Raw genomic sequence first — 26,888 nt, forward strand, 5'->3', positions numbered from 1 at the left:
TTCGTCTCTGTTCAGTAATTGTCTTCAGTGTCTTGTGACGTTCCCGCTTCTATTTCCATTTACCTGACAATATGTATGTGCCTATAAGTCTGTCAAAACGCTTTGGTGTCCGTCTGGAGCACATGTTCACTCATGTAACTCGACGATACTTTTCTCTGGCGATGTGTTTCACGTTTTTCACCTACGTACGTTTGCTATATGTCTGTGTGTCCTGTCCGTCTGCGACTTTTATGCTCCCACAAATTAACATTCTCTCTTTGAGGACTTGGTGTCCCAATGTTGCGTCAACACGTTCAAGGCAACATCGTCTCCTCCTCAAGAGGGGCCGATTTCTGTCGCATTTTAATATCGCATTACGACAATGGCATGTATACTCGACTAAATCACACGTTAGAGACGGCCCAATTTATAGGCTTCGGATATAACAGATAATACGTCTTTAGAAACAGTGCATCTTATGGTAACACCTTGCAATTGGTTTCTTTGACAGTGCGGCAGTAACTTTCAAAAGATAGAATAGGGGATACCGTTTGATGACTGGGCTGGCTTGGTTATTACAGTCTTGTTAATACATGTCTGCGGCAGATGCTAAGGACTCACGGGTAGATAAGCCAACATGCACCATGGAAGATATTTTGATTTAGGTAGCAATGCAGTTGAGTATCCGGTATAAATATAAACCCAACTGAATAAGGAGGAAAACGAAGGAAATTCTGTGTGGGCTAAAGAAGAACTATTCTTCCTGACAAAACAAGAAATTCCATGGATCTTGCTGTACAGCCTCGAAGTTTTTAAGGAAAACATGCGACAGATGATTTTCATGGCGCCTGGCGCTGCAACACCAACGAAGACACGTGATTCGCGTTTAATACCAGGAATATTCGAGAAGGTACGGTTATATGAGTTGATTTACTTTAAGCCTGTCTTAGAAGGCTGTTCGAGGGTCAAAAGGTCGCAACTTGCCACGTTTCAAAGAAGGATTTTTGATATCAGAGCTGGTAGTTGTCATAACACAATGGTCACGTCCTGGACCCAGTGATCAAATCGTGTCACTGTGCCAACTTTGGGTGGGGAAAACACGTACGATATCAAATAAACAAAAATCACTCGTCAAAAAATGAAAAGCGAAGTCGCTTTGAAAATATCAGGATAAATATTTACTCAGCTATGGACGATCGCGAACTTCCCTTCTCGTGGTTTGCAGACAACTTTTGGTGACTCCTCTGTCTGGAACAATAAAATTTTAATACAATTGTTGCAACTATGGCGCGTAAATTTTACCGCTTCTGTTCAAATAATTGACAGACAAAATACACAGGGCATTATCAGTTGTTGGAAGCTTAGTGTAATCCAATCTAATCTTATCTTACCTAATCTAGCTTGAGGATAATTTTCAATCAATCAGACGGTAGCAGGGGTGACTTTGGTGTCGCAAAGTGTTTGCATAGCGTTAACAGTTACCCTCCACAGACAATACAGCAGTGATTGATCGTCTGATGGACGGCGATTGGTTGCTGAGCCGGACACAATTTGAACAGTTTGCATGCAACGCACACGTCCTTCTCGTCAACATATGTATGTGCCACATATGAAGTGATTTATTGCGTCAAGTGCGACCCTGGAAGTTTAGTTTTTTTGCTGCAAGGCCAAAAACATCAGTTATCGTACACAGTTATTCTGCTAAACCAGTTGGGTGTCAAAAAATGTTCAAGAGGAAGGGCAGGTGTAACATTCGTCATTCAGATTGCTCAAATATAAAATCTAAACGGACGAGTTTCTATTTCTGATTTTACAAAAAACATATGTAAACCTGCACCAGCTAAATAAATGGCTCGACTCAGAAATTTTCATCTTATAGATATTTCGGCGATGGCTTTAGATCAGCACTATTCTGATTGTTTACATCTTGCTAATCTTTGTCTAGCCATAGACAGTAGAGGGAGGGTGTTACTGTCTCTGATCTTTTTCGAGTGTTAAAGTAGAATGCGCTTCGGGGACAGATATTTGTAATCTATAACTTTTACCATACGTTTTTTCCCACCACTTGTGGGAGCAGGGATGGCGGCCATTTTCAAATTTCAAGTGTCGGAAAATATTGGGTAATTTGTTCAAGCTCTCTAGTACCACATTTTCGCATTGACCCTTAATTTTTATTCTTCATTTTGACAGGGAATTTTTCAATACTTCCTTCAGGAAAGCTTGTGCAAAAGTTTTGAGTCTTTCAAATTCGAGGCGCGAAGTGCCCTAGTTTCAAACTGTAAACAATTTCAAATATTGATGTGAGTTTGATCGAAAGCAGCTTCAAAGAAAACTGCTCTTGGAATTCATTAACTTTCGGGGGTTTATTCAGTAAATGAGGAAGTAAGCTTTCATGTTTATTGAACACACTATTAAAGTAGAGGTGAAGTGCAGGGCGGTGACTATCTTTCGCATGACCACCTTTACATACAATGAAATTGCAATTTGTTGAACCAGAAGGGCCTGGTTTCTTGCCCATCTAAATACACAGATAGGTCCCAACCAAACCAACTGTTAGTGAGTTAGAGAACGTGGCAGTGCGTGTTGGTCATGCCTTACTAACTACATACAATGTTGCTTGAAACCATCATTTAGTCGAATTTAAAGCCCGCCACAAAAGTGTCGTTCATTCGAACTTTCTAGCGGAGTTGTGGCGCCATTTTTGTTTCAACACCTGTCTACCTCATATCACCAACCGTATGCTGTGTTGAATTGTGTGAATGTTGTTTCTGTCCTCAAAATTTTGAAACTGTATTGTGTTGCTACCAATTCTAGCCCGATTGTTGACAGAGGAGCAGCTTCATAATGTTCTATACGAAGTGGACGAGAGAATTCAGACATACTGCTTTCATAAAATTTGCATCGGAAATTGTTTTACTTTTTACCACTTTTGCAACCTTTTAGCGTTACTTTAACCACCTACCTTACTAATGAACCGTTCGTCTTGAATGAATAAACTTCCACACTTTAAATTTGATTGAATATCGACTCTGACAAGTTCATTAAAATGTTAATTTTTCTTTGCAAATGCAGGCATCGACTTGTTTACAATAATCAAGGTAGAGCTGGTCATTCATCATTTTTCATTGCAGAGGTCGCACTTTTAAAAAAAGAATGCTTGACATTTGTTTTTGTCTGGGGTTTAGCTGTAATGGCTTTTAAACCGACGGGGTGTATAACTTTAGGTATCATTCTGTTAATGGCTTTTCCAGGCAACGTGTCATCGGCAACAATTTCACATCCCGATGTGAAAACCACAAACAAAGCAGACGATGACAAGTGGCGTGTCCGAGAGACTCCTAAACGTCACACGGTTGATGCCGCAACAATGGCGGTTGTCACCTGTCCCGTGAAGGTCGAGTTAAGATAGAGCAGATTAGCCCGTTCATTCTGATATCTGATGACTGGAATCTGCTTATTGTAGGGGGAAAAAGGGACATTTCAATACCGAATCACCAATGGATAGTAACAACAACCAAAAAAAAGTCTGCGTTCTGACGTGCATAGGCTCCATTCAATTCACCATTTTTTTATCGGTTGCGCATTTCGCTTTTCATCCTTTGTTAATCGAGTGCCATCCTCTTCCATACACATAATGCTGGTTTTCCCCCGTTGTTTGGTCGATGATGAGACAAGCCTGGTCAATGATCTATTAAAATGTGATGCAATGTTCTTTTCCCCCCGCACTATGACACACAATTTACATAAGCGGTCGTTCGTGCCCTAGCTGCCGGAATTCTGCAAGAAAACACACGGTCGTTAATTTCGAAACACAACTCCAACACGTTTGCCCTGGAAGATGACGTCACTTTGTTTTTGGGCCAAAAAGAACTTCCTCAATAATATACAATATAGATCCAGGCTCTTCCAGGCACTTCCTGTTTTTAACTAAGGCACTTTCAATTAGCCCAAAGCCCCTCATTTGTAAGTTAACTTTCGGGGCGTCAAAATAAGTGCTCAGTTTTTGAAAAAAAAAGTTCGTTGGAGGTTAACGCTCTGGATTACCTGTCACATCGGTGTTTTTCCACAATTCTTCAAGGTCAAATTCGAAATTGTCTAATGGTCCTTCGGGGGATATTTTCATTTCACTCCATTTACTCAAACATGGAAAGGTTGTTTACACTCCGCTGTCAGAGCAGTGGTTCTTTTCTTGACCTATGACCTAGCGTACTCGAATAATTGACAGCGCTGCATTGTCATCGTGACAGTGGTACCCTTTCAGCGAGTTTTCCCTCTTTGTTCACTGGCTATCTTATCGTGACACGGCAAGCTCTGTCTGAGAGCTCTACTTCACATCGCTTCATTCATCCAGGGTTACCCGTGGACTAGGAATCAAAGCGTTGTCGAAGTCGCCTCTTCGTCTCGCATCAAAATCAATTTCCCTCGAGACGTTAACAGGTGCACCCGGAGCATGGTGGCTCTCTCGCTCTCGGCGGCTGCAGTTAATGAAAAGGCGCGTGAATCTCTCAGTAAGTAGGAAAACTCCCATTTCATGAATTAATGTGGTGTGAACGTTCAATTAACTTAGACAATGGTTGGTGCAAGGAGGGGGTGTGAATGGCTATAGACAATCGATCAGCTACACAACAGGCTTTGGTCCAGCGATAGTTTTTTGCCCAATATGTGTTCGATGATTTTGTTCGAAGTCCGGGAGCATGCATAAGTTTTGGCTTTTTCGCTGTTAAAGGCGGTAAGTTTATCCTTGTACAATTTCTGTTTCCCAAATCGACTTCCAATTTTTCAAAATACCAGGCCGCTCTACCATAGTTTGGCCGGGGCTCCTGCACCGTGTTTTGTGGAGTGACCACGGACAAAGTTATGTTGACTGATTAATGTGTAGCACAGTGGCTGTGGCATGGCAATGGCGATTGTGTAACAGCGTACTGTAGCTGAGCTACCGTGACGCAGATGTCCGCGCACGCTTTTGCGAATTTCACAAGGTACTAGGAAAACAAATTTAGCAAAGTGAATACTGTTTACCGGAGATATTATCAGCTTTTATGTTGATGTAACGGTTAGGTGACTTTTAAGTGGAAAATGTGGTCTATTATAGGGGAAATGGCGCCTCGGGGACATCCTATCAAAACACGAACGTTTCTTGGTTTCCAGGGAGAATTCTGAACGGCTGGCTTGAGACCGGTCCGGACGCAGAAGTCATTTGCTCGGAATGAGCAGGTAAACTCCACACACAATCAGCGCGCACAAAGGATGGTAAACTCTCTTGTCATAAGTGACGCTTGGGGGAGTTTTGTTTTCGTCCTTGCGGTTTGCGGTCTTGTTCGCGCGTTATATCGCGCCAGGGTAAGGCATTGGGCAACAATAGAAGAGCGTTGGTGAAGTGGTTCAGATCTGGTCAGTATTTAACAAGGATTTTGACCCTTCACGTTGTGACAAAAACTTTTCGATAGTAAAAGCGAAACTACCAAGGTCATAGGCAACAACGGAATCACACCAAGGGGGAATTGTGAAAATCCGGACCTCCATATGACAGTAGAGGCAGGAGAAAATATGAGAACAAGTTAAACAAATCGCAACGTTAGAAACAAGTAGGCGGGGTATTTGTGTAGAGAACAACTCAAATTTTCAAAACAACGCCGTAGGCTGAGAATAGTACGTTAGCGCATAGCCGCGTAAAGACAACTGTTTTGTCGCATCGCAGGGTCGTTTTATACAATAGGCCCTCTGTGATGTAGACTATGATAAGATATACATAGGTATAACAACATCGTAAGGTGCAGAAAGTTGAAGACTGGTAAGACAAGTGTCATATGCGAGATTGGAAGGAATGACTACTGAACAAATACGATGGCTGATTTGCAGTACTCAATTTCTTGATCGCAGAGACAATCATACAAAATGTTCTACGCTAATTTGACCGCCGTCAGCGTGTGCAGATCTAGGACGTAGCTTCCATGACGCCCAGCATGTCTGTCGAGAATTCATCGATGATCGATGTTCCGACGCGCTTAGGTTTCCACAACGATGGCGGTCATGGTGACTTCGGAGTTAATGGAGCGAAGAATCTGTCAAATTTTCTCGCTACGTGACGAGGTTTTTGTCTGCCCGTTAACAAGGTTGCTCGTAAAACTTGTCAAAAAAAAAAACTACTGCTAATTTGGAAGGCTAATGAACGTCAACTTGTTCATCAAGTTGTCTGATTGAACAGCAATTGAACAGTTGAATTTGAGTTGAATTGAGTCGCCGGAAAATGCACCCTGAATGAGGAGAGAAAAAATCCTTTAGCGAGGTCGATGAAATTCTTCGCGTACTGCTAACGCTGTTACTCCAATATGACGGCTTAACTAGAACCTTGTGAGACTCGATAACAAAAGTGCCTTGCGCCTTGGCACAGCTAAACGATATCCGCTCGAATGGACACGAACAAACGCCCTCTATAGGCCATATAGATTGATATGCTGATAGAGCGCTAACGCGGCCGAAAATTGAGTAGGTAACTTTGCCTCCCAACAAAACCATCGTTTTGAAAAGGCAACATTTCTCCGAAGCATCCATTTTTCCAGTCACCTTGAAGTTGGCGTTAGAAACGTAAACAAGCAAGACGGCACTATGAGTCCCGTGACCTCCATACACAGCAACCGTCAATCAATCAGGAATACTGCCGTTGTATAAGCGTATCTGAAGACAAATCCGCTGTTCTTGGGTATCCGTTTGGGGAGGATGGGAGGGAGAAGCCGATGAAAAGCAACGTCTTTCGCAGGAATGGTAACAATTCTGAAAGTATGCGGGCTTTCTTAATTTGTTTACCTGAACCGGTTAATGAAAAAATACCTCAGATTATAATGTTTTGATTTTCTCATCGGAGAAGGCTCACTCGTCGCCACTAAGACATCACTTTGGGGAATCGAATAGCTACATTGATTAGCAATGGACTGTTATATGAGACATTTTGAATAAAAACAACCCTCGGTTATAATAAGTCTCGATTCTAAGTTCAAATTACAAGTTTCGTGATAAATCAATACAGAAGAGAAAATTCCCAACAAACACGAAATTTTCCGTAGCCGTTATCATATGGCGTGGCCGTACCGACGACTTTTACGCCGCGATATACTTCTGTAATGGTCAGCGTGATATAATTTGAGACCGCCTGGCACTTTCAAGGTCAACTTCTCAAGAAAGGCTTCTCAACTTCGGATCTATTACTGAGGTTGGCGCTTTCATATTATAGTGGCCAAACGATGACTATCTTGCCAGGAGTCACTGACCAGAAACAACCCTTTCGGCGAATCATTACAAAACAAATCGCTCGGAACTGCATAGCAGTTCATAGCCCCGGCAAAGGAAATAGCGCCTGCGACAGTGAACAAAAGGAGAGGAAAAAGTTGAGCACGACACTGTACTAGTACATTTCCATCAGGCAAAATGTGATTCCCGCCAAGAATATGAAGAATTTTGAAGTGTCCATACCCATGTGCTATCCTATGATACATATCTATCTTTCTGGAGCAAAAAGATTGAAGGTACGATGTGTCAAACGAGAATAACTTGAACAAGAACACGTAACACACACGATTTAAAATCTCCTTTTTTGCAAGGTTATGCTAATTTCTCGATTGGCGGGAGGGGGGTTCTCTTATTGCGTGACAAATTTTTCGGTTTGAAAGAGACAACATGCAGAATAACTACCTTGTTTTTCTCCTTAAAATCGTAGTATCACGTGCATTTTAACTGGAAAGGCAAATAACGTTTAGTCACACGGAGTTTGCTTTTGATACCCATCGCGGTGGATATTCAGTTTTTTGAAAGCCTACGATTCCATTCACCTGAAAACAAAACAAATTCACTTGTTGATAATTCTAAACGCGAGCTGAGTAAGGAAGCGTGGCGTTTTTCCAACCCATGCGAATCACGAATCAATATACAAACCGCTTTACATGACGGGCGTATGTATTTATGTGAATCACAAACAGAAAGACATTTGTGGTATTTGCATGCTTCCGTAGTTGGACACCATTCGATGTGGAGGTTTATTGATCCGCGGTACCCGGATGTCACTTATCCAGCTAATTTTGTTCCAACCCACATCCGATATCCGTTTACTGTACCCTGCTTTAAAGGAATTCAATATAAGCTTATATCAGTTTTGCGGTTATAAAGTGTGTTCAAACGGCTGTTAGCTACGTCTTTTTGCATAAGTATGAGTCAAAATAGTTTTGCAGAATTTTAGACGCCCGATCCATATATAATAATTCTCGGGTATTACATTCGCTCTTCAAAGTTAACACTTTTTTACGCTTAATGTTCAAAGGTAAAACACCCTACCACTGTTCGTGTTAAAGATCAAATTGGCAAGGCTATGCGAAAATAAACAGCATCCGTAAAATTTCTGGTATGCTGTGACGTAAATTCTGCCTGAGATTTTTAGCGAGCAACCGATTCATACGCGTTTGTCAACTGTTAAGATAAACATACTTGGTACACGTTAAAAGCGCGCCTCGGTGTGAATTCCGCAAACCGTCCAGATCTGGGGATCATGGGCGTGCAACGAGCATGAGGGGAAACATGATGTAGGACCATAGGAATGAATTCGTTACTTGTGCACTATTTTGCGTATATCGATTCGCAGTGAAACAATGGGGAGGTCGCTGACAAGATCTCGTCGTAGATTAGTATCGATTAGGGTTGGTACAGTTATTGGGGTCAGAGGAGAGATATTTTAGGTCTCGGATTTCGACTTCGAACCGACACTGGCGCGTTCGACGTTGTATGAAGAGCGGCAAGTAACTCGAGTCACCGGTATGTGCTCAACGCCGTGGACATACAGGCTGCGCAGTTGCCCGCGTTGTACCTGTTCGTCGCGGGAGCACCTCTTTCTCATCTGTAACGCCGACATCGTTTCCAGTGCCTCTGGTTTCTGAGCAAAACGACTATTCCACTTTAATTGCTCTAACGAGAAAGAATACAGTCATTCATGCCTACTAGAACAGGTAAATTGCGCCATATTTCCGTCGCTATGACAACTGGACCATATATGTCGTATAAAGTAGGGGTGGGTTGTGTTGGGCGTTCTAGTCGGCGGTGCGCGTGACACATGCACGCAGGAAGTTTTCAACTGTGGTGCCGAAATGTCACGGATGGTGCTCTGACGTGCCTCTGTTTAAGAAAAAGCGATTCACAGCCTACCGATTGCACCATTTTCAAGTCATCATCAAATTTGCGGTACACTAACCGCAACATTTACACACAGTGCGTACTTGCGTAGGGAACAACAGTCACCTCAAGCCGGCGTCTGAATAACCCTCACGTGTGCGGTTGTTCGCCCGATCCAGTCAGCTCAGTGAGTCCAAAAGTTTCATGAGTAATTAGAAACCAACAACGTAATAGCAGTTCGCGAAAAAACCCGCCACAGTTAACTTGAAGTATTCGCTCCTTGGACTAGCCTTTGTTCATGAGAATAGCTACCTGTTAAGGTATGTATACTCTCTTTTCCACGTTTATAGGGTCGTAAATGGCGAATTTACTCAACAACAACTGCCACTATCCCAATTGTTTTCTTTTACTGAAAACTGTCAGCAACGCACAGTACTTGCGTCAACGGGAAATTTCCACGTCAACGTCGTTCACAACAACGTTGTCGGCAGAGATCTTACATATCCGCGTTTCCCTGTACACCAGAGGAAGTAGAAGTTTGTTCTCAGAAGTTTGACGTTGTTTTTGAGACTCATTCCTATGGTTTGGATTTTTGGCTTGAATTTCTTTAAATTTGTTGCCTTGTTTTATTGCCAACAGCCTGTGTTCATATTACAATCAGGGTCATTCCGTTCAGTTATGGGCGAGTTGTCCGGCCGCTCTAAGGTAGGATGCGCCTCGAAAATGTGAGATTTAAACTTTATTTACTCAAACTTTCTTCAACCATACTCTTATCAAATCGAGAATAAAAATCAGGGGTCACTGTGCAAAGTTTGGTATACCAGAGAAATAAATTACCTGACATTTACCGGTATTTGACATTCAAAATGGCCGCCATGATCCGGGTCTGTGAGGAACTCCAAGGAGAAAAATAAAAATGTTTAATTTTCGAAAAAATTAAGCTTAGACGGCTAATTTTTTTCCTTTCTCCAAGAGTGTTTAATTAAAATGAATCCCCACAAGTGGTATATCAGAAATGAATTGTAGAAATTTGAGAGTCCGAATATCTGTCCCCGAGATGCGTTCCACTCTAAGTGTACACATTATTACAGTCATGCTGTATGGCCAACGCTTTTACAACAGAGGCCTTTCGGCGCGTTCGTGTAGTATAACCGGCATACTGAAGTTCATGTTTAGCCTTATTAAAGGGACAAAGTCGCTCATTTTTTCATGAATTTTGGTTGATACGAGATACTACTGATATTGTTTGACATGTTGAAAGATACTGAATGAATGGGTGACCATGCATATATTCGACCTCGGTTTTAGACACAATACATGAAACCATCACGAAAGTGAATTAATGACCATTAATTCATTTTCGCCATGGTTTCATTAAATTTGTCTAAAATCGGGATCGAATATATGCATGGTGATCCATTCAATCAGCATCTTTCAACATGTCAAACAATATCAGTAGTATCTCGTATCAAACAAAATTCATGAAAAATGGGCGACTTTGTCCCTTTAAACAATGCCCAAAATTTGTTCCGTCCTGTTGTATCGATTTTTGATGTCAGATCTCTATATACATTGAAAGGCGTGGGAGGAATATTGCTAGATTAAGCTGATGAAAATGGTCTGTTTTTCAGACCAGCTCTAGCTTTGGTAAACCTGATATTACTAGTACACTTGAACGTGGTCATTACAGTACGGGTACACGGTGGAGTTTAATGTTTTAATGTTTTCATGATCGGTATCCTACACAGAGTGTATACAAGCGGTCACAAAATAATAATTGAACTACATGTATTACTGTAGGGAAATGCTGTAAAAGTTTCGCCTCAGCATATCGCCACCCACAGCACACTGATGTACTTCGGGTTGTACAAACATTTTCGTTATGCTTGGTTACCAGTTATTCAGTAGTTTTAACTAAAAAAATATTCGCTTCACAGATACTGAGAACTTAAAATATTTTCTCAACTAAATCACTGCAACACATACTCATTTTGGGGAGACGAGGGCCGATTGGAAATTTTCGAAAATACTCAGCTGTACGCTGGAGTATGGCACTGCCAAAATTCAGTAGCAGCGGGACTTGCGTCATAACCTCGGCGGCGAGTTGACAAAACCAATCGCCGGGGCCTTCTGTCTTGTGTGACGTTGTTGTGCATTGTTCACCGGTATTGGCAGGGGTGTCGGTTGACTCTGTTCATGTGTTTATGGGATTTCTCTCTCTTTTGCCCTTTCTTTCTTTCTCGGTGCACTTTGTTACCCGACTTCACGGGCTGCGACAATGTAATCAGCGACCCGCTCGTTTTACATCCCAGTATAGGGTAACACAAAACGACTGTGAATATGAACACCTCTGGAAACTAGACGAAGAAAATGAGCCTGTGTGATTATATCGGTGTTTTTTCCCACCCAGCGGCTAGCTGAGTTCTTTGTTGGCGAGCACTTGTATTGTCCGTTATTACTCAATATTTAGGGCGAGTCCGCAAACACGACGTCCCCCGTTCACCCCGATACGTGCGGCGTTTGAAAGCTCACCGTCGGGGCCAGAACGTCGCCTGCCCTTTTGACTCCCGGGGCAGTCGAAATACCACTATGTGATACCGTCCGCTTTCACATGCTAAACTCTGACAATTCTTTAGTCGGATTAAGACAAGTTATGTATATGTGCACGGTTGGCCAAGCGTAACTTTGCTTACAGGGGTCCCCATTTTTTAAACAGACCGACCGTGAAGGTGCGCGAATATGGTACAAGGGCGAAACTCACATACATCAACGTCCAAACCGAAAAGTTGAAATTCAAAATCACCCTAGAGACATAAAACATCTCTAAACTTTCGATTCACGGTATTTTTCAATATAACTGTCCTCTTAAAAACAGTCTGTGTGACTTCTTATCCCGCGAAGAGGAATGTGCCCCGAGAAAGTGTTTTTGTTTAAAAATCAACATGATTATTGACCCAAAGGATTAGCTTACACCGTCGACAAAGTATTGCAGTGAAAAGAAAAAGGGCAGAAAATATTCATTGCGTATCCCTGGAAGGTGCGGGTCAAATACCAATCCGTAATACTGGGAGACCTATGTGTGTTTAATGTTGTTATATTTGATTATATTTGACTGAGAGAGATTGATGGATATCCCGTCTCTTGTTTATAATGAAACATCTCTGTTTTCAAACTATTTGAGTGCCCGCTATGGGCTCATATGTCAATATAAGCCCTTCTAAATCCGGAGATTTCTCCACACACTTTAAGTCTTGTTGGTTTTTTTCTGTGTCACAAGTGGGCAGGGTATCAAAAAACCTGCTAATCCAGTATTAGGATGCAATCGCAGCGTATTAATTCAACGATGGAGTCGACACACTCCTTGAGTGCGGACGTGCTGGCTTGAATTTTCAAACGTGTTGTGAAAGGGATGGCTAAAAAAAAACCCTTGTACACAGCTGCAATATACTGTCAAAATGTTTACTCATAATTGAAACAACAAGTACAGATGTAAACACCGAGGAAGGAAATCTGAATTTGATATTAATTGTCACACTTTTGTTGCCTTGGTATTCTGTGAATTACACCTTGGCATAAAATTGACCGACTTTTGTAAGTCAGGAGTTACAGGGTAAATTCTAACAGCAAGACGTTCCAAATATACAGTGTCATTAATCTTTCATATATTATTCTTGTAAGTCCATCTTCATGATGTTTTAAAGAGTTTCGACAACTTCCTGTTTCCTCGAATATTTTTTAGGATTCGATATTTTAATTTGATAATTAACAAACTCGAAGTTATTTTTCCTATTGCTTGAATAGTTTTTAAACATTGTGAATGTACGAATTGTTCTCTCACCGAACACTGCTGAGGCTGTAAATTTTGACCACACGGTTTCTTTGTCGAGGCACACATCATCGAGATAATAAATTTTGTTGTAAAAATCAAATTAGAAAAATTCGTTCGTGCGCTTCCCCTCTTGCTTGACAGAGTGAGGTCGAAACGTGTTACGGGATAGACAATCTTTTCGGGGTGAGGTAAGCGTGACGTCATACGTGTTATTTGTTCTGCCTACCAAAATTTGTTATACCTGTAGGAGAAAATATTGTCACACACCGTTAACTTTCTGTTCATGTAAATTCTTTCCAAACGCAGAAGATGAGATTTTAATCTGTCGTTCATCGTCCTATATTTCAAAGTATTGACCATTCCCTTCAATGTACGAATAGTCCATCTCTATATAGTTACATTTCATGGCATATACACGGACAAATCGGTCGCAGAACGCGGCGTGATACTTTGTATCTTTGAACTGGGCGTGGTAAGTACGCGACGCGTTTGACGCCATATTGACACCAACCTCCCTCCAGCATCCATTCTTCTAATCACGTAAGCTTTCGTCCATTACGGGTGCATTTTGTGATAAAATGGTTCCCTAGCTTGAGGCTCATATCTGCTACCATTTTTAGTTAGTGTTATTAAACAAAAGTCCTGATTTCAATGGAAAGATGCAACGAGATACTTTAAAACGTTGGTTGCTTTCTGGCAATAGTGATTGACGTATGTTGTATATTGCTGTCTTAAACTTACCAGAAAAATTGCATTGCGATCCCAAAACAATTCCAAATGGCGCTGAAAATGTGAGATGAAATACCATTTATCATCGTCATGAACAAAAGAGATCTTTCAAATCAGCCATACATTCTTTGTTTACACAGAACATGTTATAGGAGGAATCTGATAAATATGTTGAAGGAAAATCTACTAATGATTTTTTTTCATGATATACAATAAGGTCAAATACCAGCCGAGCCACCAAAATGTTGCTACAGCTACTTGGCGATTGGCACTGATATGCGAGTATATATATTATGTTACTAAATGACTTCATGACAAAGACCGTGATCATGTATTTGCTGTCATTCACTTGAGTTATCGCTGCACTATATCACTGCTATTTGTCATTTGGCCCGCCATTGGCGTTGCCCGGCAGTGGGGCAAGTATTGGCGCGCAAAGTTTTGTGTGCAAGCGCAGCGTCGGAATGTAATAACCCATGATGCAATGTTTACAAGTACAGTAGGAAATTGTAGTAACCGTAGACGAAATTGTGAACTATCTGTGGAATCAGTAAGCTAGGCTGGCCAAAAGAAATTCATAATTTTCTCGATTACAGCATATTTTAGCGTGAGAATCTTATAGCAAAGTGTAGCTTTAATGCAGCTGCCATAGTCGTCAACAATTAATATTTCACGCTCTCGATATATATATAGCGTACAACCAAAGGAAAAATTTAGCGATATGTTACAGACATTTTTCTGCACTGTACGTATTTTCGACCACGTACTAGAAGGCAGTGGACAGTTATTTTGAATTCCGTGAAATGTTGTCAATAAGCCAGTGTTTGATTTTTGATAACCAGTCCGGGTTATGTCCATATAGAGGATAGTAGGGAAGAGCCAATGGCGTACCATATATGTAATGAAATTAAGGCAAGAACCAATCACGTACTGTATATGTAACAAGGGTCAAAGGTTACGTGGGTTCTCTTTGTTCAGATCGCGATACGGCCTGACCGATCCACCGATCGAGTGAGACTGTTGGCTACCCGGAAGTATCTTAGCTCCAGTCGATTGGCGACGTTCTACCGTGGTAAAAATTGTAAGATTTCTTCAGGAATAGTTTTCTGAGTTTATTCACCCTTGACCATATTCGACAAAGAGTTATTGGACGTTTTTCGATCTCTTTTCCAGCTTTTGGTTAACTTCTCGGCGATTGATCCTGCGCGCGTTTTGCTGAGCGAAGGGTCAATCGTACCAGGAAACGCATGATGATCGAAAAAATCGTGCTCCATCGTGCTCCGATGACCGACTAGAACAGTTGACCCATCTTTGCAAAGCTTGAAACATTCTCCATACTGCAGATGGCAAGGTTAAATTGAAATTTGACCAAAAATAGGCGATATTTGGCGACAAATAACTTACTGTAGATTTACAAGGGTCAAATGCTGATTTCTAGGAGCCGTACCCAGCCAGGAAATTCATCCAAATAAGTAATTTTAGTGTACTAACCACTTGTGTCGGTCACCATCTCGGCCGCACTGAACATTGTACGTAACGTCTACATCTAAAAACTACCCAGTGCTAAAAATAAAGGGCGAAATCAAGCCGAAAAGTTCCAAACTCGTTGCAAAGTAGGAGCCAAGGTTTGCATGGTTAATTATTCATGACGTTGCGGTGGCAGGTTCGCTGATTGGTCAATCGTAATATCCTCTCTATGGACATAACCCGGACTGATAACGGTTCAAAATCCGATCACACTGTGCACTTGTTTACGTGCGTCATATGACACACGGTTGCCGCTTACGGGCTACAGTTGAATTCAGGTTAAAATAGGTTGACGTCATCCCCAGGTCTCGCTGTATCCGATCAATGCCCGTGAATGGGATTTTACGAGAGCACGTGACAACAAGAACGCCCAGTAAACTGTTTGTTGAGACATAAACTTTCGTACTTGGAATTGGTTCAGCGGGAAAGTCATTGACCTAAAGTGCTTTTCTGTGGGAATTTGTGACGTCAAAGTTTTTGTTTGTCGTTTGGTAAATTACGCTGTTCTGAGAAGTGACAGAGAGCGACGGAGAATTCGATGTTGTTGAAAAAGGCAATATGTAGTAGTTATGGACATTCAGGTCGGCTATTATGCTATGTTTTAATCCATTGTTGACATCTGCAACTCAAATGTATCGGAAGCACAGCAGTAAACTGAAAATACTTGGTGAGTATGTACCCAGGATGCAATTTTGATGTGTCGTTCTTTGTGCTATTCTTCGACGATCGATCGATGATTTCCGGTTTAAGTATATGTACAGTTATTTCGATCAATAATCGCACCTGTATCAACTTACAAACACCAACAAACACAGCATGGTCGGTTTTATTCACTGTTAGCAGTTAGTAGCTGAGGTGAAAGTAAAGTAAATATAATCACATCGATCAAATGTTCGCAGGTGAAAAACAACACAAGTGTGGTGAACATACAGTGAATATTGTTTTTCCCGCCCAAAACTTTGTTGTCGTCGACAGCATCCACTTCCCTATCGTTCGTTACAAGTAACATGATAAAGTCTTCCCTTTGTTTGTTTTATAAAGTGGTCATTATCATCATTAACAGCATGGGGTCAATTTGTTATCAAGGGTCAATTACTCTTTTAATTATTTGCGGTTTCTTTTTAATCCTTATCTCGAAGATGGTTCCACCTGTTTGCTTTTGAGGTGATCTAAGTGGGTGCCGCCCCAGCCAGGTGATGAGGGCCTTCTCTTTTGTATCCGACCATCATTCTACGTAATTAAAGGCTGTTATCGGGAAAAACTCTACGGTGACATCGTGCACCGGACGGAGTTAAATAAGCGATTGAGACCTTCTAGTAAACAACAGGGACCGGTAATCTTCAAACTGAGAGCAGTTTCCCACTGCCACGCTACTTTTGAGAAGAGACAATGCATCTGCGCACTTTTTGGTGCGATGCCGGTTTAAGGTAGTTCGCGTCTCGAAAAGCAAACTTTCAACCAATCTCTTTCAAAATAAAAAAAAATCGAAATCGGGGTCACAGTGCAAATTTTGGTACTAGAGAAACAATTGCCTCAAATTTACCGATGATTGATATTTAAAATGGCCGCCATCCCCTCTTTTTTGGGGTGGGTGAAACAAAATTTCCGATTTTTGCAAAACTAAGCGAGTGTAAACTTCATCAAGATTTAAAATGAGCCCCCACGAGTGGTATATGTCAATAATATTGTTAAAGTTTGAGAGTCCGAATATCTGTCCCCGAGGCGCACTCTACCTTAAGCAAACCCAGAACTCTTGACAATACAAATTGCGTGCACAATATTTACGACGTTTTCATACAATATTTAATGTACAACCTACATTTTTATCCGCTTTTGTCAATCCATTACAACCTACAAGGAATGTACCGAATATTGCATGTACCCTTGCTACTTGCAATTGCAGTGTCGTGTAAATTTTCATAGTTGAACACTTTCCCGCCAAAAAATATCGGTGTCTTTTTTGAATTTGGCCTGTCTTCACGATTTGTGACATTGCTCTTGGAAAACAAGGACGTTTCTGTGTTTCCAAAGAAAAATATGAAAAGTGTTTTAGAGTATTCACTAGTACCCCAAAATACTAGTAATACTGGTGCATAGCAATACTGAGGTGAATGACCGCGATGACTCCGGTGTACTAGTAGTTTGACATCACTCTAAATGTTGGATGCGTTTCAGGACATGAAACAACTATTCAGTGTTGTCAAAATGTTTCTTCGACGAGTGGAGTATGATTTCGATCCACTTCGACCAAAAGTGCTGATGTTTGGCGGAAACCACTTTCATTTGATCTCTTATAGAGCGTTCTCATTTCAGTCTACGAACCATTCCGTTTTGTGGTGAGAGGCGTTGCGGTTCTGGCATTTACCGGTCAACGCGTGTTTTGTAGGAAATTCGTAGTAACTTCTTGCACCTCCGGGGATACTTATCCCGAAGCGGCGTCTAAAAACAAGTTTAGTGTTCGCTTTCGACCTCTTAAACAGTTATTTATGGTCCTGTTTACGTACTCCCACGCACCTGGTCAAACGTTACAATGGACAGTTTTATGGAGACACTGTTGTCTTTCAAAATGTACATAAAAAGTTGCGTGTCAAATAACTTCCACTTCTCGACTTCAACAATATGACATGTTGTGCTTGAATGGGCCAGATTCATTGACCTAATCGCCTCTGTGTTAAATTTAATATCTCGGTGCCTTGTAACGTCCAATCTGTGAAACCCATATTCCCGATCCTCACTGTACTATTCGAAGTTCCAAATCTTCACCTTTTTAAAATTTAAAATCTGCATTAGTTGTATTTTTGCACGTTTTTCGATAAATTGGTTTGAAATCAAAATCAACCTATGTAAGAATGTTTACCAAAGTGTGACTACAGATTATTTTTCAAACTTTAGCGACCAACGGATAATTATATTTTAACAACTATAGTCAAAGTTTCGACAAATTTTAAACAAACGTCGAAGGTATTTTATTTACTTGTAGAAATTCCGTGTATTTTGCATGTTTTGCCTGACAATGTTCGCATGTCCGCAAAAATCATACTTACGACTTGCTGTCGTGCACGGTGTTTTCTCATAATGTTAAATTCATTTGTGTGGACATATGAATCAATGGAAAAAATACTGCAATCGTCACTAGTGTCATGTTTGTTTATTTTCATGTCGAGCTTTTAGCTTCTCCAAATTTATAGTCTATCTCAGATTTAAATTCAATCTCTGAACCACACTTCGATCTCAGTAATCTCGATCGGACCGGTAGGTCACTTACCCTCGAGACCCGTCCCTTAAAATATACCCGTATTAAGGTAGAACGCGCCTCAGGGACAGATATCCAGGCTTTCAAATTTTGCCAATTCTCTTCTGATCTACCACTTGTTTGGACTCATTTTAAAACTCCTATTGAAAGAAAATTTTTCACCATCTTAGTTTTTTTAAAATCGAAAATTTTATTTTTTCCCACAGTAGAGTAGGATGGCGGCCATTTTGAATTTCAAAAACCGGGAAATCTTAGGTAATTTGTCTCTCTATCACCAAATTTGTACGGTGACCCCTGATTATTATTCTTGCTTTGGTAAGAGAATGATCAAAAGTTTCATTGAGGAAAGATTGAGCAAAAGTTTAAGTCTTTTACTTTCGAGGCGCATACTACCTTAACGTCAAGATCTAACACACGTTCAAGCTCAGTAATTCGTTTACTAGTAACACCGTCTTGTTTATGCGTTTATCTTATCGAGAAACTGGGCCGTGATTTTTTCCAATCAATAGAGAAACAATTACAAGGCTATATAAACAACAATTATAAGAACTCATTCAACAGATAGTGACGCCATCAGGAAATCGGTCTCCGCCAAAAGTCGTTTGTGATTCGCCAACCGCTCTCATGCTTTGTATCGTTTTCATTCTCCCTGAGAAGACGGAGATGTGCGCGCTACCCGTGCGCAGTGAGCGACTAATTCGACACCCACGCTTGCTCCCCAACACCCCAACCTTTTGAACTAGCGAACAGCGGGACCCAAAATTCATTTCCGAAGGCATTTCCTCGCAAACGGGGGGTAGGTCTCTCGTCAAGAATTTATGAAGTACCCCGGGGGAAAAATTCCAACGAACGTGAACTTGATTTAAATTTTGACAGTCCCGCTTCAGAGGAACACTCATCGCTACCGGCTCTGCAAATAAAACAGAAGCGCCAATAAAAGAGGCATTCGGTACACACGTGAGATTATCAATCAACGAAAGGGGTTTGACCTCATGTGACCTTGGTGGTCTTGTCCACTTCAGTTTGATAAGTGACCACTAATTAAACAACTTGGATCCTAAAAGGTGTTCACTCAAATAAGTAAACTTTGTGAAATGTTCCTGGTTTTGTAAAGTTCAAAGAATCGGTTTGTTATCTATTGCAGTTAAGCGCATCAGTACGATTCGGCGCGTGGAAGAAAAAATTGGTGCACCTGGCTCAGACCGTGCTACCGTTTAGATTTCGGCCCTTAAAGGAACATTTGATTGATCGTGGCTTTGTCAAGTAATAGTTGGTTGACACGGCGGTGAAAACACTGAGGCACACCAGTGTGTGAAAATTCCATCGTGCTTTGGTAACGCTAATTTTTCACTCGGCGTTCACTCGTCAGATGGTTCGAGTCGACGAGATAAAAAACAATTTCAAAGAAATCAACAAAACTGTTCAAAGTGCGGGTGTTGTGCGAGAAGGCGAAATGTTGAAACGCAGCTATGTCGCCCACGCGTTTTCTTTCAAAAAAAAGAGTTCCACTGCGAGACGAAAATATATGTCGCCGGCTGGAATGATGACAATTTATTTCACCTCGAATTCTAACCCGTGTCAGATTGTTTAAGACACCTTCGACATCGAGGCAACGATAGATTACTCGGAGCTGAATGGTTCTGCTCCGGTTCGGCAACATAGCGTGACCGTTCATGAACACTTAACCGTAAGAAATCCAGCAAAATTTATTGAGTGGCGTACGGCAGAAGGTAAAGAAGCACTCGGTGTCAACGGACAACCCTAATACAAATCTCGTTGAGTCAATATTTGTCAATAGGTGTAGTTTGTCCGCTATGTGACAGCGAATTGCTTTACTGGGCCTCTGAGAACGGTATCGATCTGCAGCCTGTCTTGAGGTGGGTCTCGTATACGTCTCTTCCCATGTTGTTGTTTATGCTTTCAATAACTCTTCCACGTCTGACGTATTGTGTATATGTGGTGGTGATCATCCAGTTTGCCCTAATTTGTTCTCGCCTTGATGAACCGTCAAATCCAGAGCGAGGCTTTAAAGCGACGGTTACGTGTGCGTATACTTTGGTCGTTGTTTACTCAGACAAAATCGTCGAAAGAATTAGCAGTTCTTGCCCAAAATACAAGGGTTTATGATTTCATTGTGGGTGGCTGTTTTCCCGGTCCAGCACAATTATCAAGAATTTTGCACCCAGAAACCTTACCCAAGAAGCCTACATGATTTGATTCCGACGGAGTGCGCGGGAAAACGATAATCAAAATCCATGGACACGATAATATGCCGCGGTCTACAGTGATTTCACTTTTCGCAAAAATGTTCAAAATGTTCAAATCGCATCTTTCCGTAGCTACAAAGATTTGCTTGAATTGTGACGCACCATCGGCGATGACTTTTAGCAACGCAATTTATCAAACTATTATCTCACATATCACGTATATAAGTAGTACCTTTTACTGACAACAGTTTGAAATCTGGGGTAATTACCATCACCAAGTCTCCCAAAATAAAACCACAGGAAGAATAGCTTCCTTTCATTCCGTTCAAGGGATGCCTGGCGTCGTTATTTCAAAACCTCAGGGTAGATGTACGTGTTCAAGGAGCGCTTTAGTTAGGACCTTTGCGTCCGCCTTAGTTCCACACAACTGACCAAAGTTCAGAAAAGCCCGTTGGCGCTGAAAGACGCACTTTGTCAGTTTTCTGACTGGCTGTGTCTACGGGGAATGTCGACAAACTTTGGCGCCGTGGGCATCGGTCCAGATCGGTGTGACGTGACCCAAATCGCAATGTAGCCAAAGCGTAGAAGATGGACATCGCTGTTTTGCTAAGTTTTTGCGAGATTTTCGAAGCACAGTCACCTGTGTTCTAAATTCGGCTCTGCGCGTATGCGCTCCATAGACATGTGTGCATGTACACACGTCTATTTGGTGCACAGGCGCAGAGCGGAATTTTAGAATACAGGTGACTGTGTTCAAAGGGGCAACTTCGAACTCACCTTTACAAGTTTTGACAGTACTCATGGCAAAATAATTTGATTAAAACTTACATCATATGTTAATTTTGTGACTTTGTTTTGGCGCCATACGTCCTTCAACTTTCTGAAAACTATTTTCCCTCCGCGCGCTTTGATAACAAAGTTGTCGTGCTCTGTTCCCGCGCAACTTGAAGACCGGCGCGGTAATGGTGACATCGAGCATACCGAAGGTATTATGTGACTTGAGCTTCCATGCCTGGCAATTTCATGTAATTGCCTACTTCGACAAAAAGTAGTACAACCAACTTCATTTATAAAACCGCCATATTATCGTTCCGTCAAAGGGAGAAACCTCCCGCCTTGTTTGCCTGTGTTAATTTATCAACTGGGAGTGTCCCAATCTCTGGGTAAACTACTAATAGTGATATTGTATAGCAATACGGCTATTACCATTGTGTATACAGTTAGATCAACTCGCTTATTTTATTCTTCGGTGCGTCTCAATATCCAATTATTGACTTTTTTCCTATGGTTCCAATGTGTGTCACTGGTTGTCAGGGGCGACAGGGGTATGGTCTCTCTGTCCAGCCAAACTTGTTTGAGTATAAAACTACTTTGTTCACACCGGCATGCAGAGATAGAGTTTAAGTTGTTATATCATTAACAGCTTTACTGTCTGACGAGTCGATAATTCAGATTACCTATGCAGCGGGCTAGAGAGAGAGAGAGAGAGAGAGAGAGAGAGAGAGAGAGAGAGAGAGAGAGAGAGAGAGAGAGAGAGAGAGAGAGAGAGAGAGAGAGAGAGAGAGAGAGAGAGAGAGAGAGAGAGAGAGAGAGAGGGTGGAGAGAGAGAGAGAGAGAGAGAGAGAGAGAGACAGAGACAGAGACAGACAGAGAGAGAGAGAGAGATTTGGTCTCACCTACGACTCTTTACGGGAAATTTCCGAAATCTTTGCTTAATGGATCGATTACCATAGTGACCACAAGTTCAAGGCCAAAGTTCTGTCCCGTTATGTCTTGAAGCCATACAATACGCAAAGCGACGTCGTAGTGATCATCTCGCAAGTCTTGTGCATTTGAGACAATGGAAAGACACTCTGAAAATGTTTCTTTCTAGAAAAAGAATAACTGGGGAAGTCTTCTTTAGTTTTTACGCATATCAGAAAATGTGCTTTTCTTAAAAAACAAATTCAGACATTCGGTTGAACAAAATGGCAGATATTGGAACAACCTCCTGTACATGCATAGTTTTCCTAATTTCTTTTTCATTCGCCCGGCCTCGTCACGGTCAAAAGTAACCCCCTAAACATTCTAATAGCCTCGTTTAAATTTCTGAGCGCAACATTAGTTGCTCAGATTTCACCTCAATGAATGGAAAAAACAAGAGGCCGGAATGCCTGCGGAGGTCGAACTTGCTATGAAGCATCTCCGAGCGGGCCAGCTATCAGGGATATTTGTGCTCTCGCCAGCGTTTACGTCATTGAGAAAAGGTGTGGTCGTGAAGCACTTTCACTACCATGCCAAATTCCAATCTTTGTCGGCCAACAAAGGGAGGGAGAGGAGATAGAGACTGGTTTTGACAAACAGCTAAGACTAGAATGTTCATTCACTGGTAGCGAGACCGACAGTAAAGACAATGTACCTTTTTTCGAAACTTTTACGTTTTTTCAGTCGGGCAAGCTTATATTTTCGGCCACCAACGATTCATCTTATTTTCAGGACGCTGTTACGCATAATATATGCATACAAACCGTAAAAATAAATAAGAATTACAATATTTAGCAACCAGTGACCAACGGCAGAATGTGGTCGTGTTTGCGCACGCTCAGAAGTTTAGGAGTCCAACAACTTCAGGGAACAACACAAATATTCTCCATTTCTCTGTGCCATCGAATCGGACGGTAACCTACATCAAGGCGGTAACAATGAATCAACTGTTTGCTTTTTAAGCATTCAAGACCTGGAATCGTCAAACATTCGATCTGTTGACTTTCTATTTTAAGCGGCGGTCACGTGACCACACGGCGGTCGCGTTGGCCATTCGCAGTGGTGTAACCAGATTCGACCGTGCGCACCGATCTGGTCGCAGTGCAGCTTTTATATTTGTCCTGTCGACTGTAAGAGGATATGACCGTACCTGCTGGCAGTGAGTGTCTGTTGCTTTTCTAACCTCCCGGCCTCTACATACGGGAATTCAAGCTCCTCAAGTATCGGGCCGTTGCGTTCTTCATCTGCCGGACGACCACGTTTTCCGCTGTCTCTACGCTGCACAAGGGCCTTCTCTAACAGGCAACCCAAGTCTTGCTCCGTTGTAACTAAGCTCGGATTTAGATCGGTCAAGCAACACTCAACCTCTGCCAGGTAAATCGAGTACGGTAAGTTGAAAAAAGATCAAACACAACGCAAACCTGCTGAAAATGTATTTTTCCCTTAGCGTTAAAAAATCTCGTCTGTTTCTTACAAATTGTAGCTGTTTATTCACACATTCTCTCATGAACTTGACGTCCAACGTCCTACACAAAATATTATCTTCTGTATCATAAGTTGGCAGTGCAGATGCGTTCTCGCGTGTTTCATTCATTTTATTGTGACAAAATATCAAGCTTTGCGCGCCGCTGATTTACGTATCAGGGTAGTTTTCAGTCAGTTTTTTCGTCTGTCGGGAGTCTTCAGCAGGTTTATGATATCATGGCACATGAAGGACGCTATACTGTGTCCGATATATGATATCATCGAGGAATCAGCGAGATATAATCCGCCGAGGACGCTAGGCGTTATCGAAGCTTCCATCTCTTGGAAGCGACAGAGCTTGGATTGCATAAAGACACAAAACATGAGATAAAGTCGTGACGTAGTAAACGCGCGCCACGTATCAAAGTTGAAGTGGCTTACCAAACTTATATCGAAGTACTTCAACTGCACTCAGGGATAGGACCAATGCATACATTAATTTTGTTTGCATTGAGGTTAATACCTACGCGTTCTTGTGCAGAGCGTATTCCAACCTAGAAGTTATCAACGCGTTCAGTGTTACTGTAGATATAGAAAACTAACAATACACTCAACAACTATATAATAATCATCGGCGTGTTTCTGAAATTAGAATAATCGACATCATAGGACACGAAACTGCGTCAGGGGTTGGAGGCGGATAATGAGAGAATTGGAAACGCGGCAGCTAGTATTTTGTGCTGTTTTTTTCTCAATGTTAAGATCAAAAAAGAAACCATAACTAACTCCCACTTTGTCTGGATCGAGATCGATATTGACTTTGTGAATGACCACTAAACCAGACTTAATAATCCGATAGATAGCTATCTTATCATATCGAGGAGGAAATTCGTCCTTGGTTTCGATATAAGAGGTAATATCTCTGAAAGATGTTAATATTGTTACGTAAACAAAGCGAAGACTCTGAATATATATATATATATATATATATATATATATATATATATATATATATTATATATATATATATATATACACATATATCTGTATTACGTATATATCTGTATACTTCGATATATAATATATATATATATATATATATATATATGTATATATATATATACGTAATACAGATCACATAAAATTACTTCGTGTTCTTTTTATACGATTCAATACTATAATACACAGATAATATATATATATATATATATATATATATATATATATATATATATATATATATAATTTTGCATGGGGCAATATACTTTCTTAAGAGGACAATTGAAATCTTTTTTGATGTTCCATAAAATAGAAAAGTTAACTGATCACATAGTGTGTGAATTCAGATGGATTGTTTGTAATGTGTATCACGTACCAGAGACTGCCCTATCTCCTGTGACTTGGTTTCTGTTATAGCATTCACGCCAGGCATATATCACGTGGGCTTGACAGAAAACACAGTCCCCCGTCACTGCGCTGATAGACGGCAGAATTGTAAACGTAGCAATGTTTCATTAGAAAGTGCCATCGATCTGCCAGTATCGATGTGAGCTCATCGAGACCCAGTGTAATCTTTAACGTAATCTTTAACACGTGTTGTCCAAGCTGTGATTCGATTGACGATGGCAGCTTGGAGCTCTGTTGAACCAACCACTCGTGTTGCTTTACAATTTTGCCAGTTTTATCAACTTTGCTTACGTGCTAGAATAAGCGCGATGATGGCAATTTTTACTGTTTTCTCAAACCGTCAGATACACTGATCAAAATATATGACTTGCGCCTTCGATTGGATAAAAAAGTAATGTAAATTTGTTAATCGTTGTGCTGTATTAAATCAATATTTAGAGCTTGACTTACACGAATTCAGTTGTAAGAAATTGAAATGCAGTCTTGTTAACAACAAGACTGTTCATTGTACGCGATGCCTCGCGTTTGCAAGTCTCGCCTACTTCCTATGTCAACATCTTATGGAGACGATTAAAACTTGTTTTCTCTGATAAGAATAATGAAAAAGCTATTAAGGTAGAACACGCCTCGGAGACAGATATTCGTTCTCTGAAGGTTTTCCAATTCTCTTCTGATATACCACTTGTGGGGTTCGTTTGAAGCTCTTGGTGAAATAAAACTTTTCACTGTCCTAGTTTTCCGAAATCGAAAAATTTATTTTTCCCCCATGGAGTTAGCACAGGGATGGCGGCCATTTTGAATTTCGAATATCGAGAAATCTCCGGCAATTTGTCTCTCTGTTACCAAATTTTTGACGGTGAGCTCTGTTTTTTATGTTTGATTTGGTAAGATGGTCGAAAGCTTCATTGAGCAAAGTTTGAGCAAAAGTTTAAGTCTTTCACTTTCGAGGCGCATACTACCTTAAGAGTTAGAGCAATTGTCATTAATACAATCTGATGTGAAAACGTAATAACAAATCATCGTTAAAAAATCAAATTTACAATTGAAGGGTAAGACAAAGCGTCTGTATTCTCGTGTTCCGATCACGTGAGTGCTTCATTGCGGGATTTACAATGCACGGTCACGCTTCTCGTTTCTATTCACGCCTGAAATCAGCCGCTATTAGCTAGAACACTGATCTGAGTTTAGATTATAGGGTGATGATACGACCCACATCGAGTGGTCAGCTGTTTCTTGTAAGTCTGTCGACCGAGGGGGGAACACCCTGACCCCTAATTATATATAGCAAGCAAAGCGCAAAGTAGGCATAACGATGCGGCATAACCTTGGTGTGTCTGCCGGGAACGGAGCGTGTCATCCCCGGTCCCTACCCGTTACCAATGTGGAAACTGAAGTTTAATTAGGCGTCAACGCCGTGTGAACACGTAGCGGGGCATGTTTACTCAGACAGCAAACCTAAAAATAAAAACGTTAAACTTAGAATAATTTTAGAGGGGTTAATTGCCAATTACGTGGATTTTTTCACGGTTAGCCGAGACTCTGTCAAATAGCACTATTTTAGAAGCAGAACCGCAGATGCAATATGATATTACTAGTTGAC

General features: G+C 41.2%; 1 protein-coding gene and 1 long non-coding RNA gene across 14 annotated transcripts in view; one reads left to right on the forward strand and one right to left on the reverse strand.

Moving 5' to 3' along the window:
* The window catches only part of LOC139133678 (ras association domain-containing protein 10-like), a 47,722-nt gene that overhangs the window by 11,776 nt on the left and 9,058 nt on the right, over window positions 1-26,888 (forward strand). Inside the window, exon 1 of one of the 13 annotated variants that reach the window (XM_070700509.1) lies at window positions 770-889. The exons of 3 other annotated variants lie outside the window; for them this stretch is intronic. Coding sequence is in view for 1 of the 10 variants with exons in the window: in XM_070700435.1 (XP_070556536.1) it covers window positions 5,186-5,193 (8 nt within the window). In the remaining 9 variants the exon portion in view is untranslated. Of the gene's footprint in view, window positions 1-769; window positions 890-4,321; window positions 4,488-4,576; window positions 4,709-5,076; window positions 5,194-8,433; window positions 9,450-15,589; window positions 15,882-20,072; window positions 20,345-23,494; window positions 23,806-26,888 lie in introns of those variants that run through there. 9 more of the 13 variants (XM_070700457.1, XM_070700495.1, XM_070700435.1 and 6 more) reach the window with 9 other exon arrangements.
* On the reverse strand, window positions 2,972-15,313 carry LOC139133771 (uncharacterized). Its single transcript, XR_011552639.1, has 4 exons — window positions 15,179-15,313; window positions 13,700-13,741; window positions 4,024-4,454; window positions 2,972-3,756 (listed from the first exon to the last, which is right to left on the reverse strand). It is a non-coding gene; the product is annotated as an uncharacterized lncRNA (long non-coding RNA).

This window comes from Ptychodera flava, chromosome 1 (assembly GCF_041260155.1).
Source record: "Ptychodera flava strain L36383 chromosome 1, AS_Pfla_20210202, whole genome shotgun sequence".
NCBI classification, from domain to species: domain Eukaryota; kingdom Metazoa; phylum Hemichordata; class Enteropneusta; family Ptychoderidae; genus Ptychodera; species Ptychodera flava.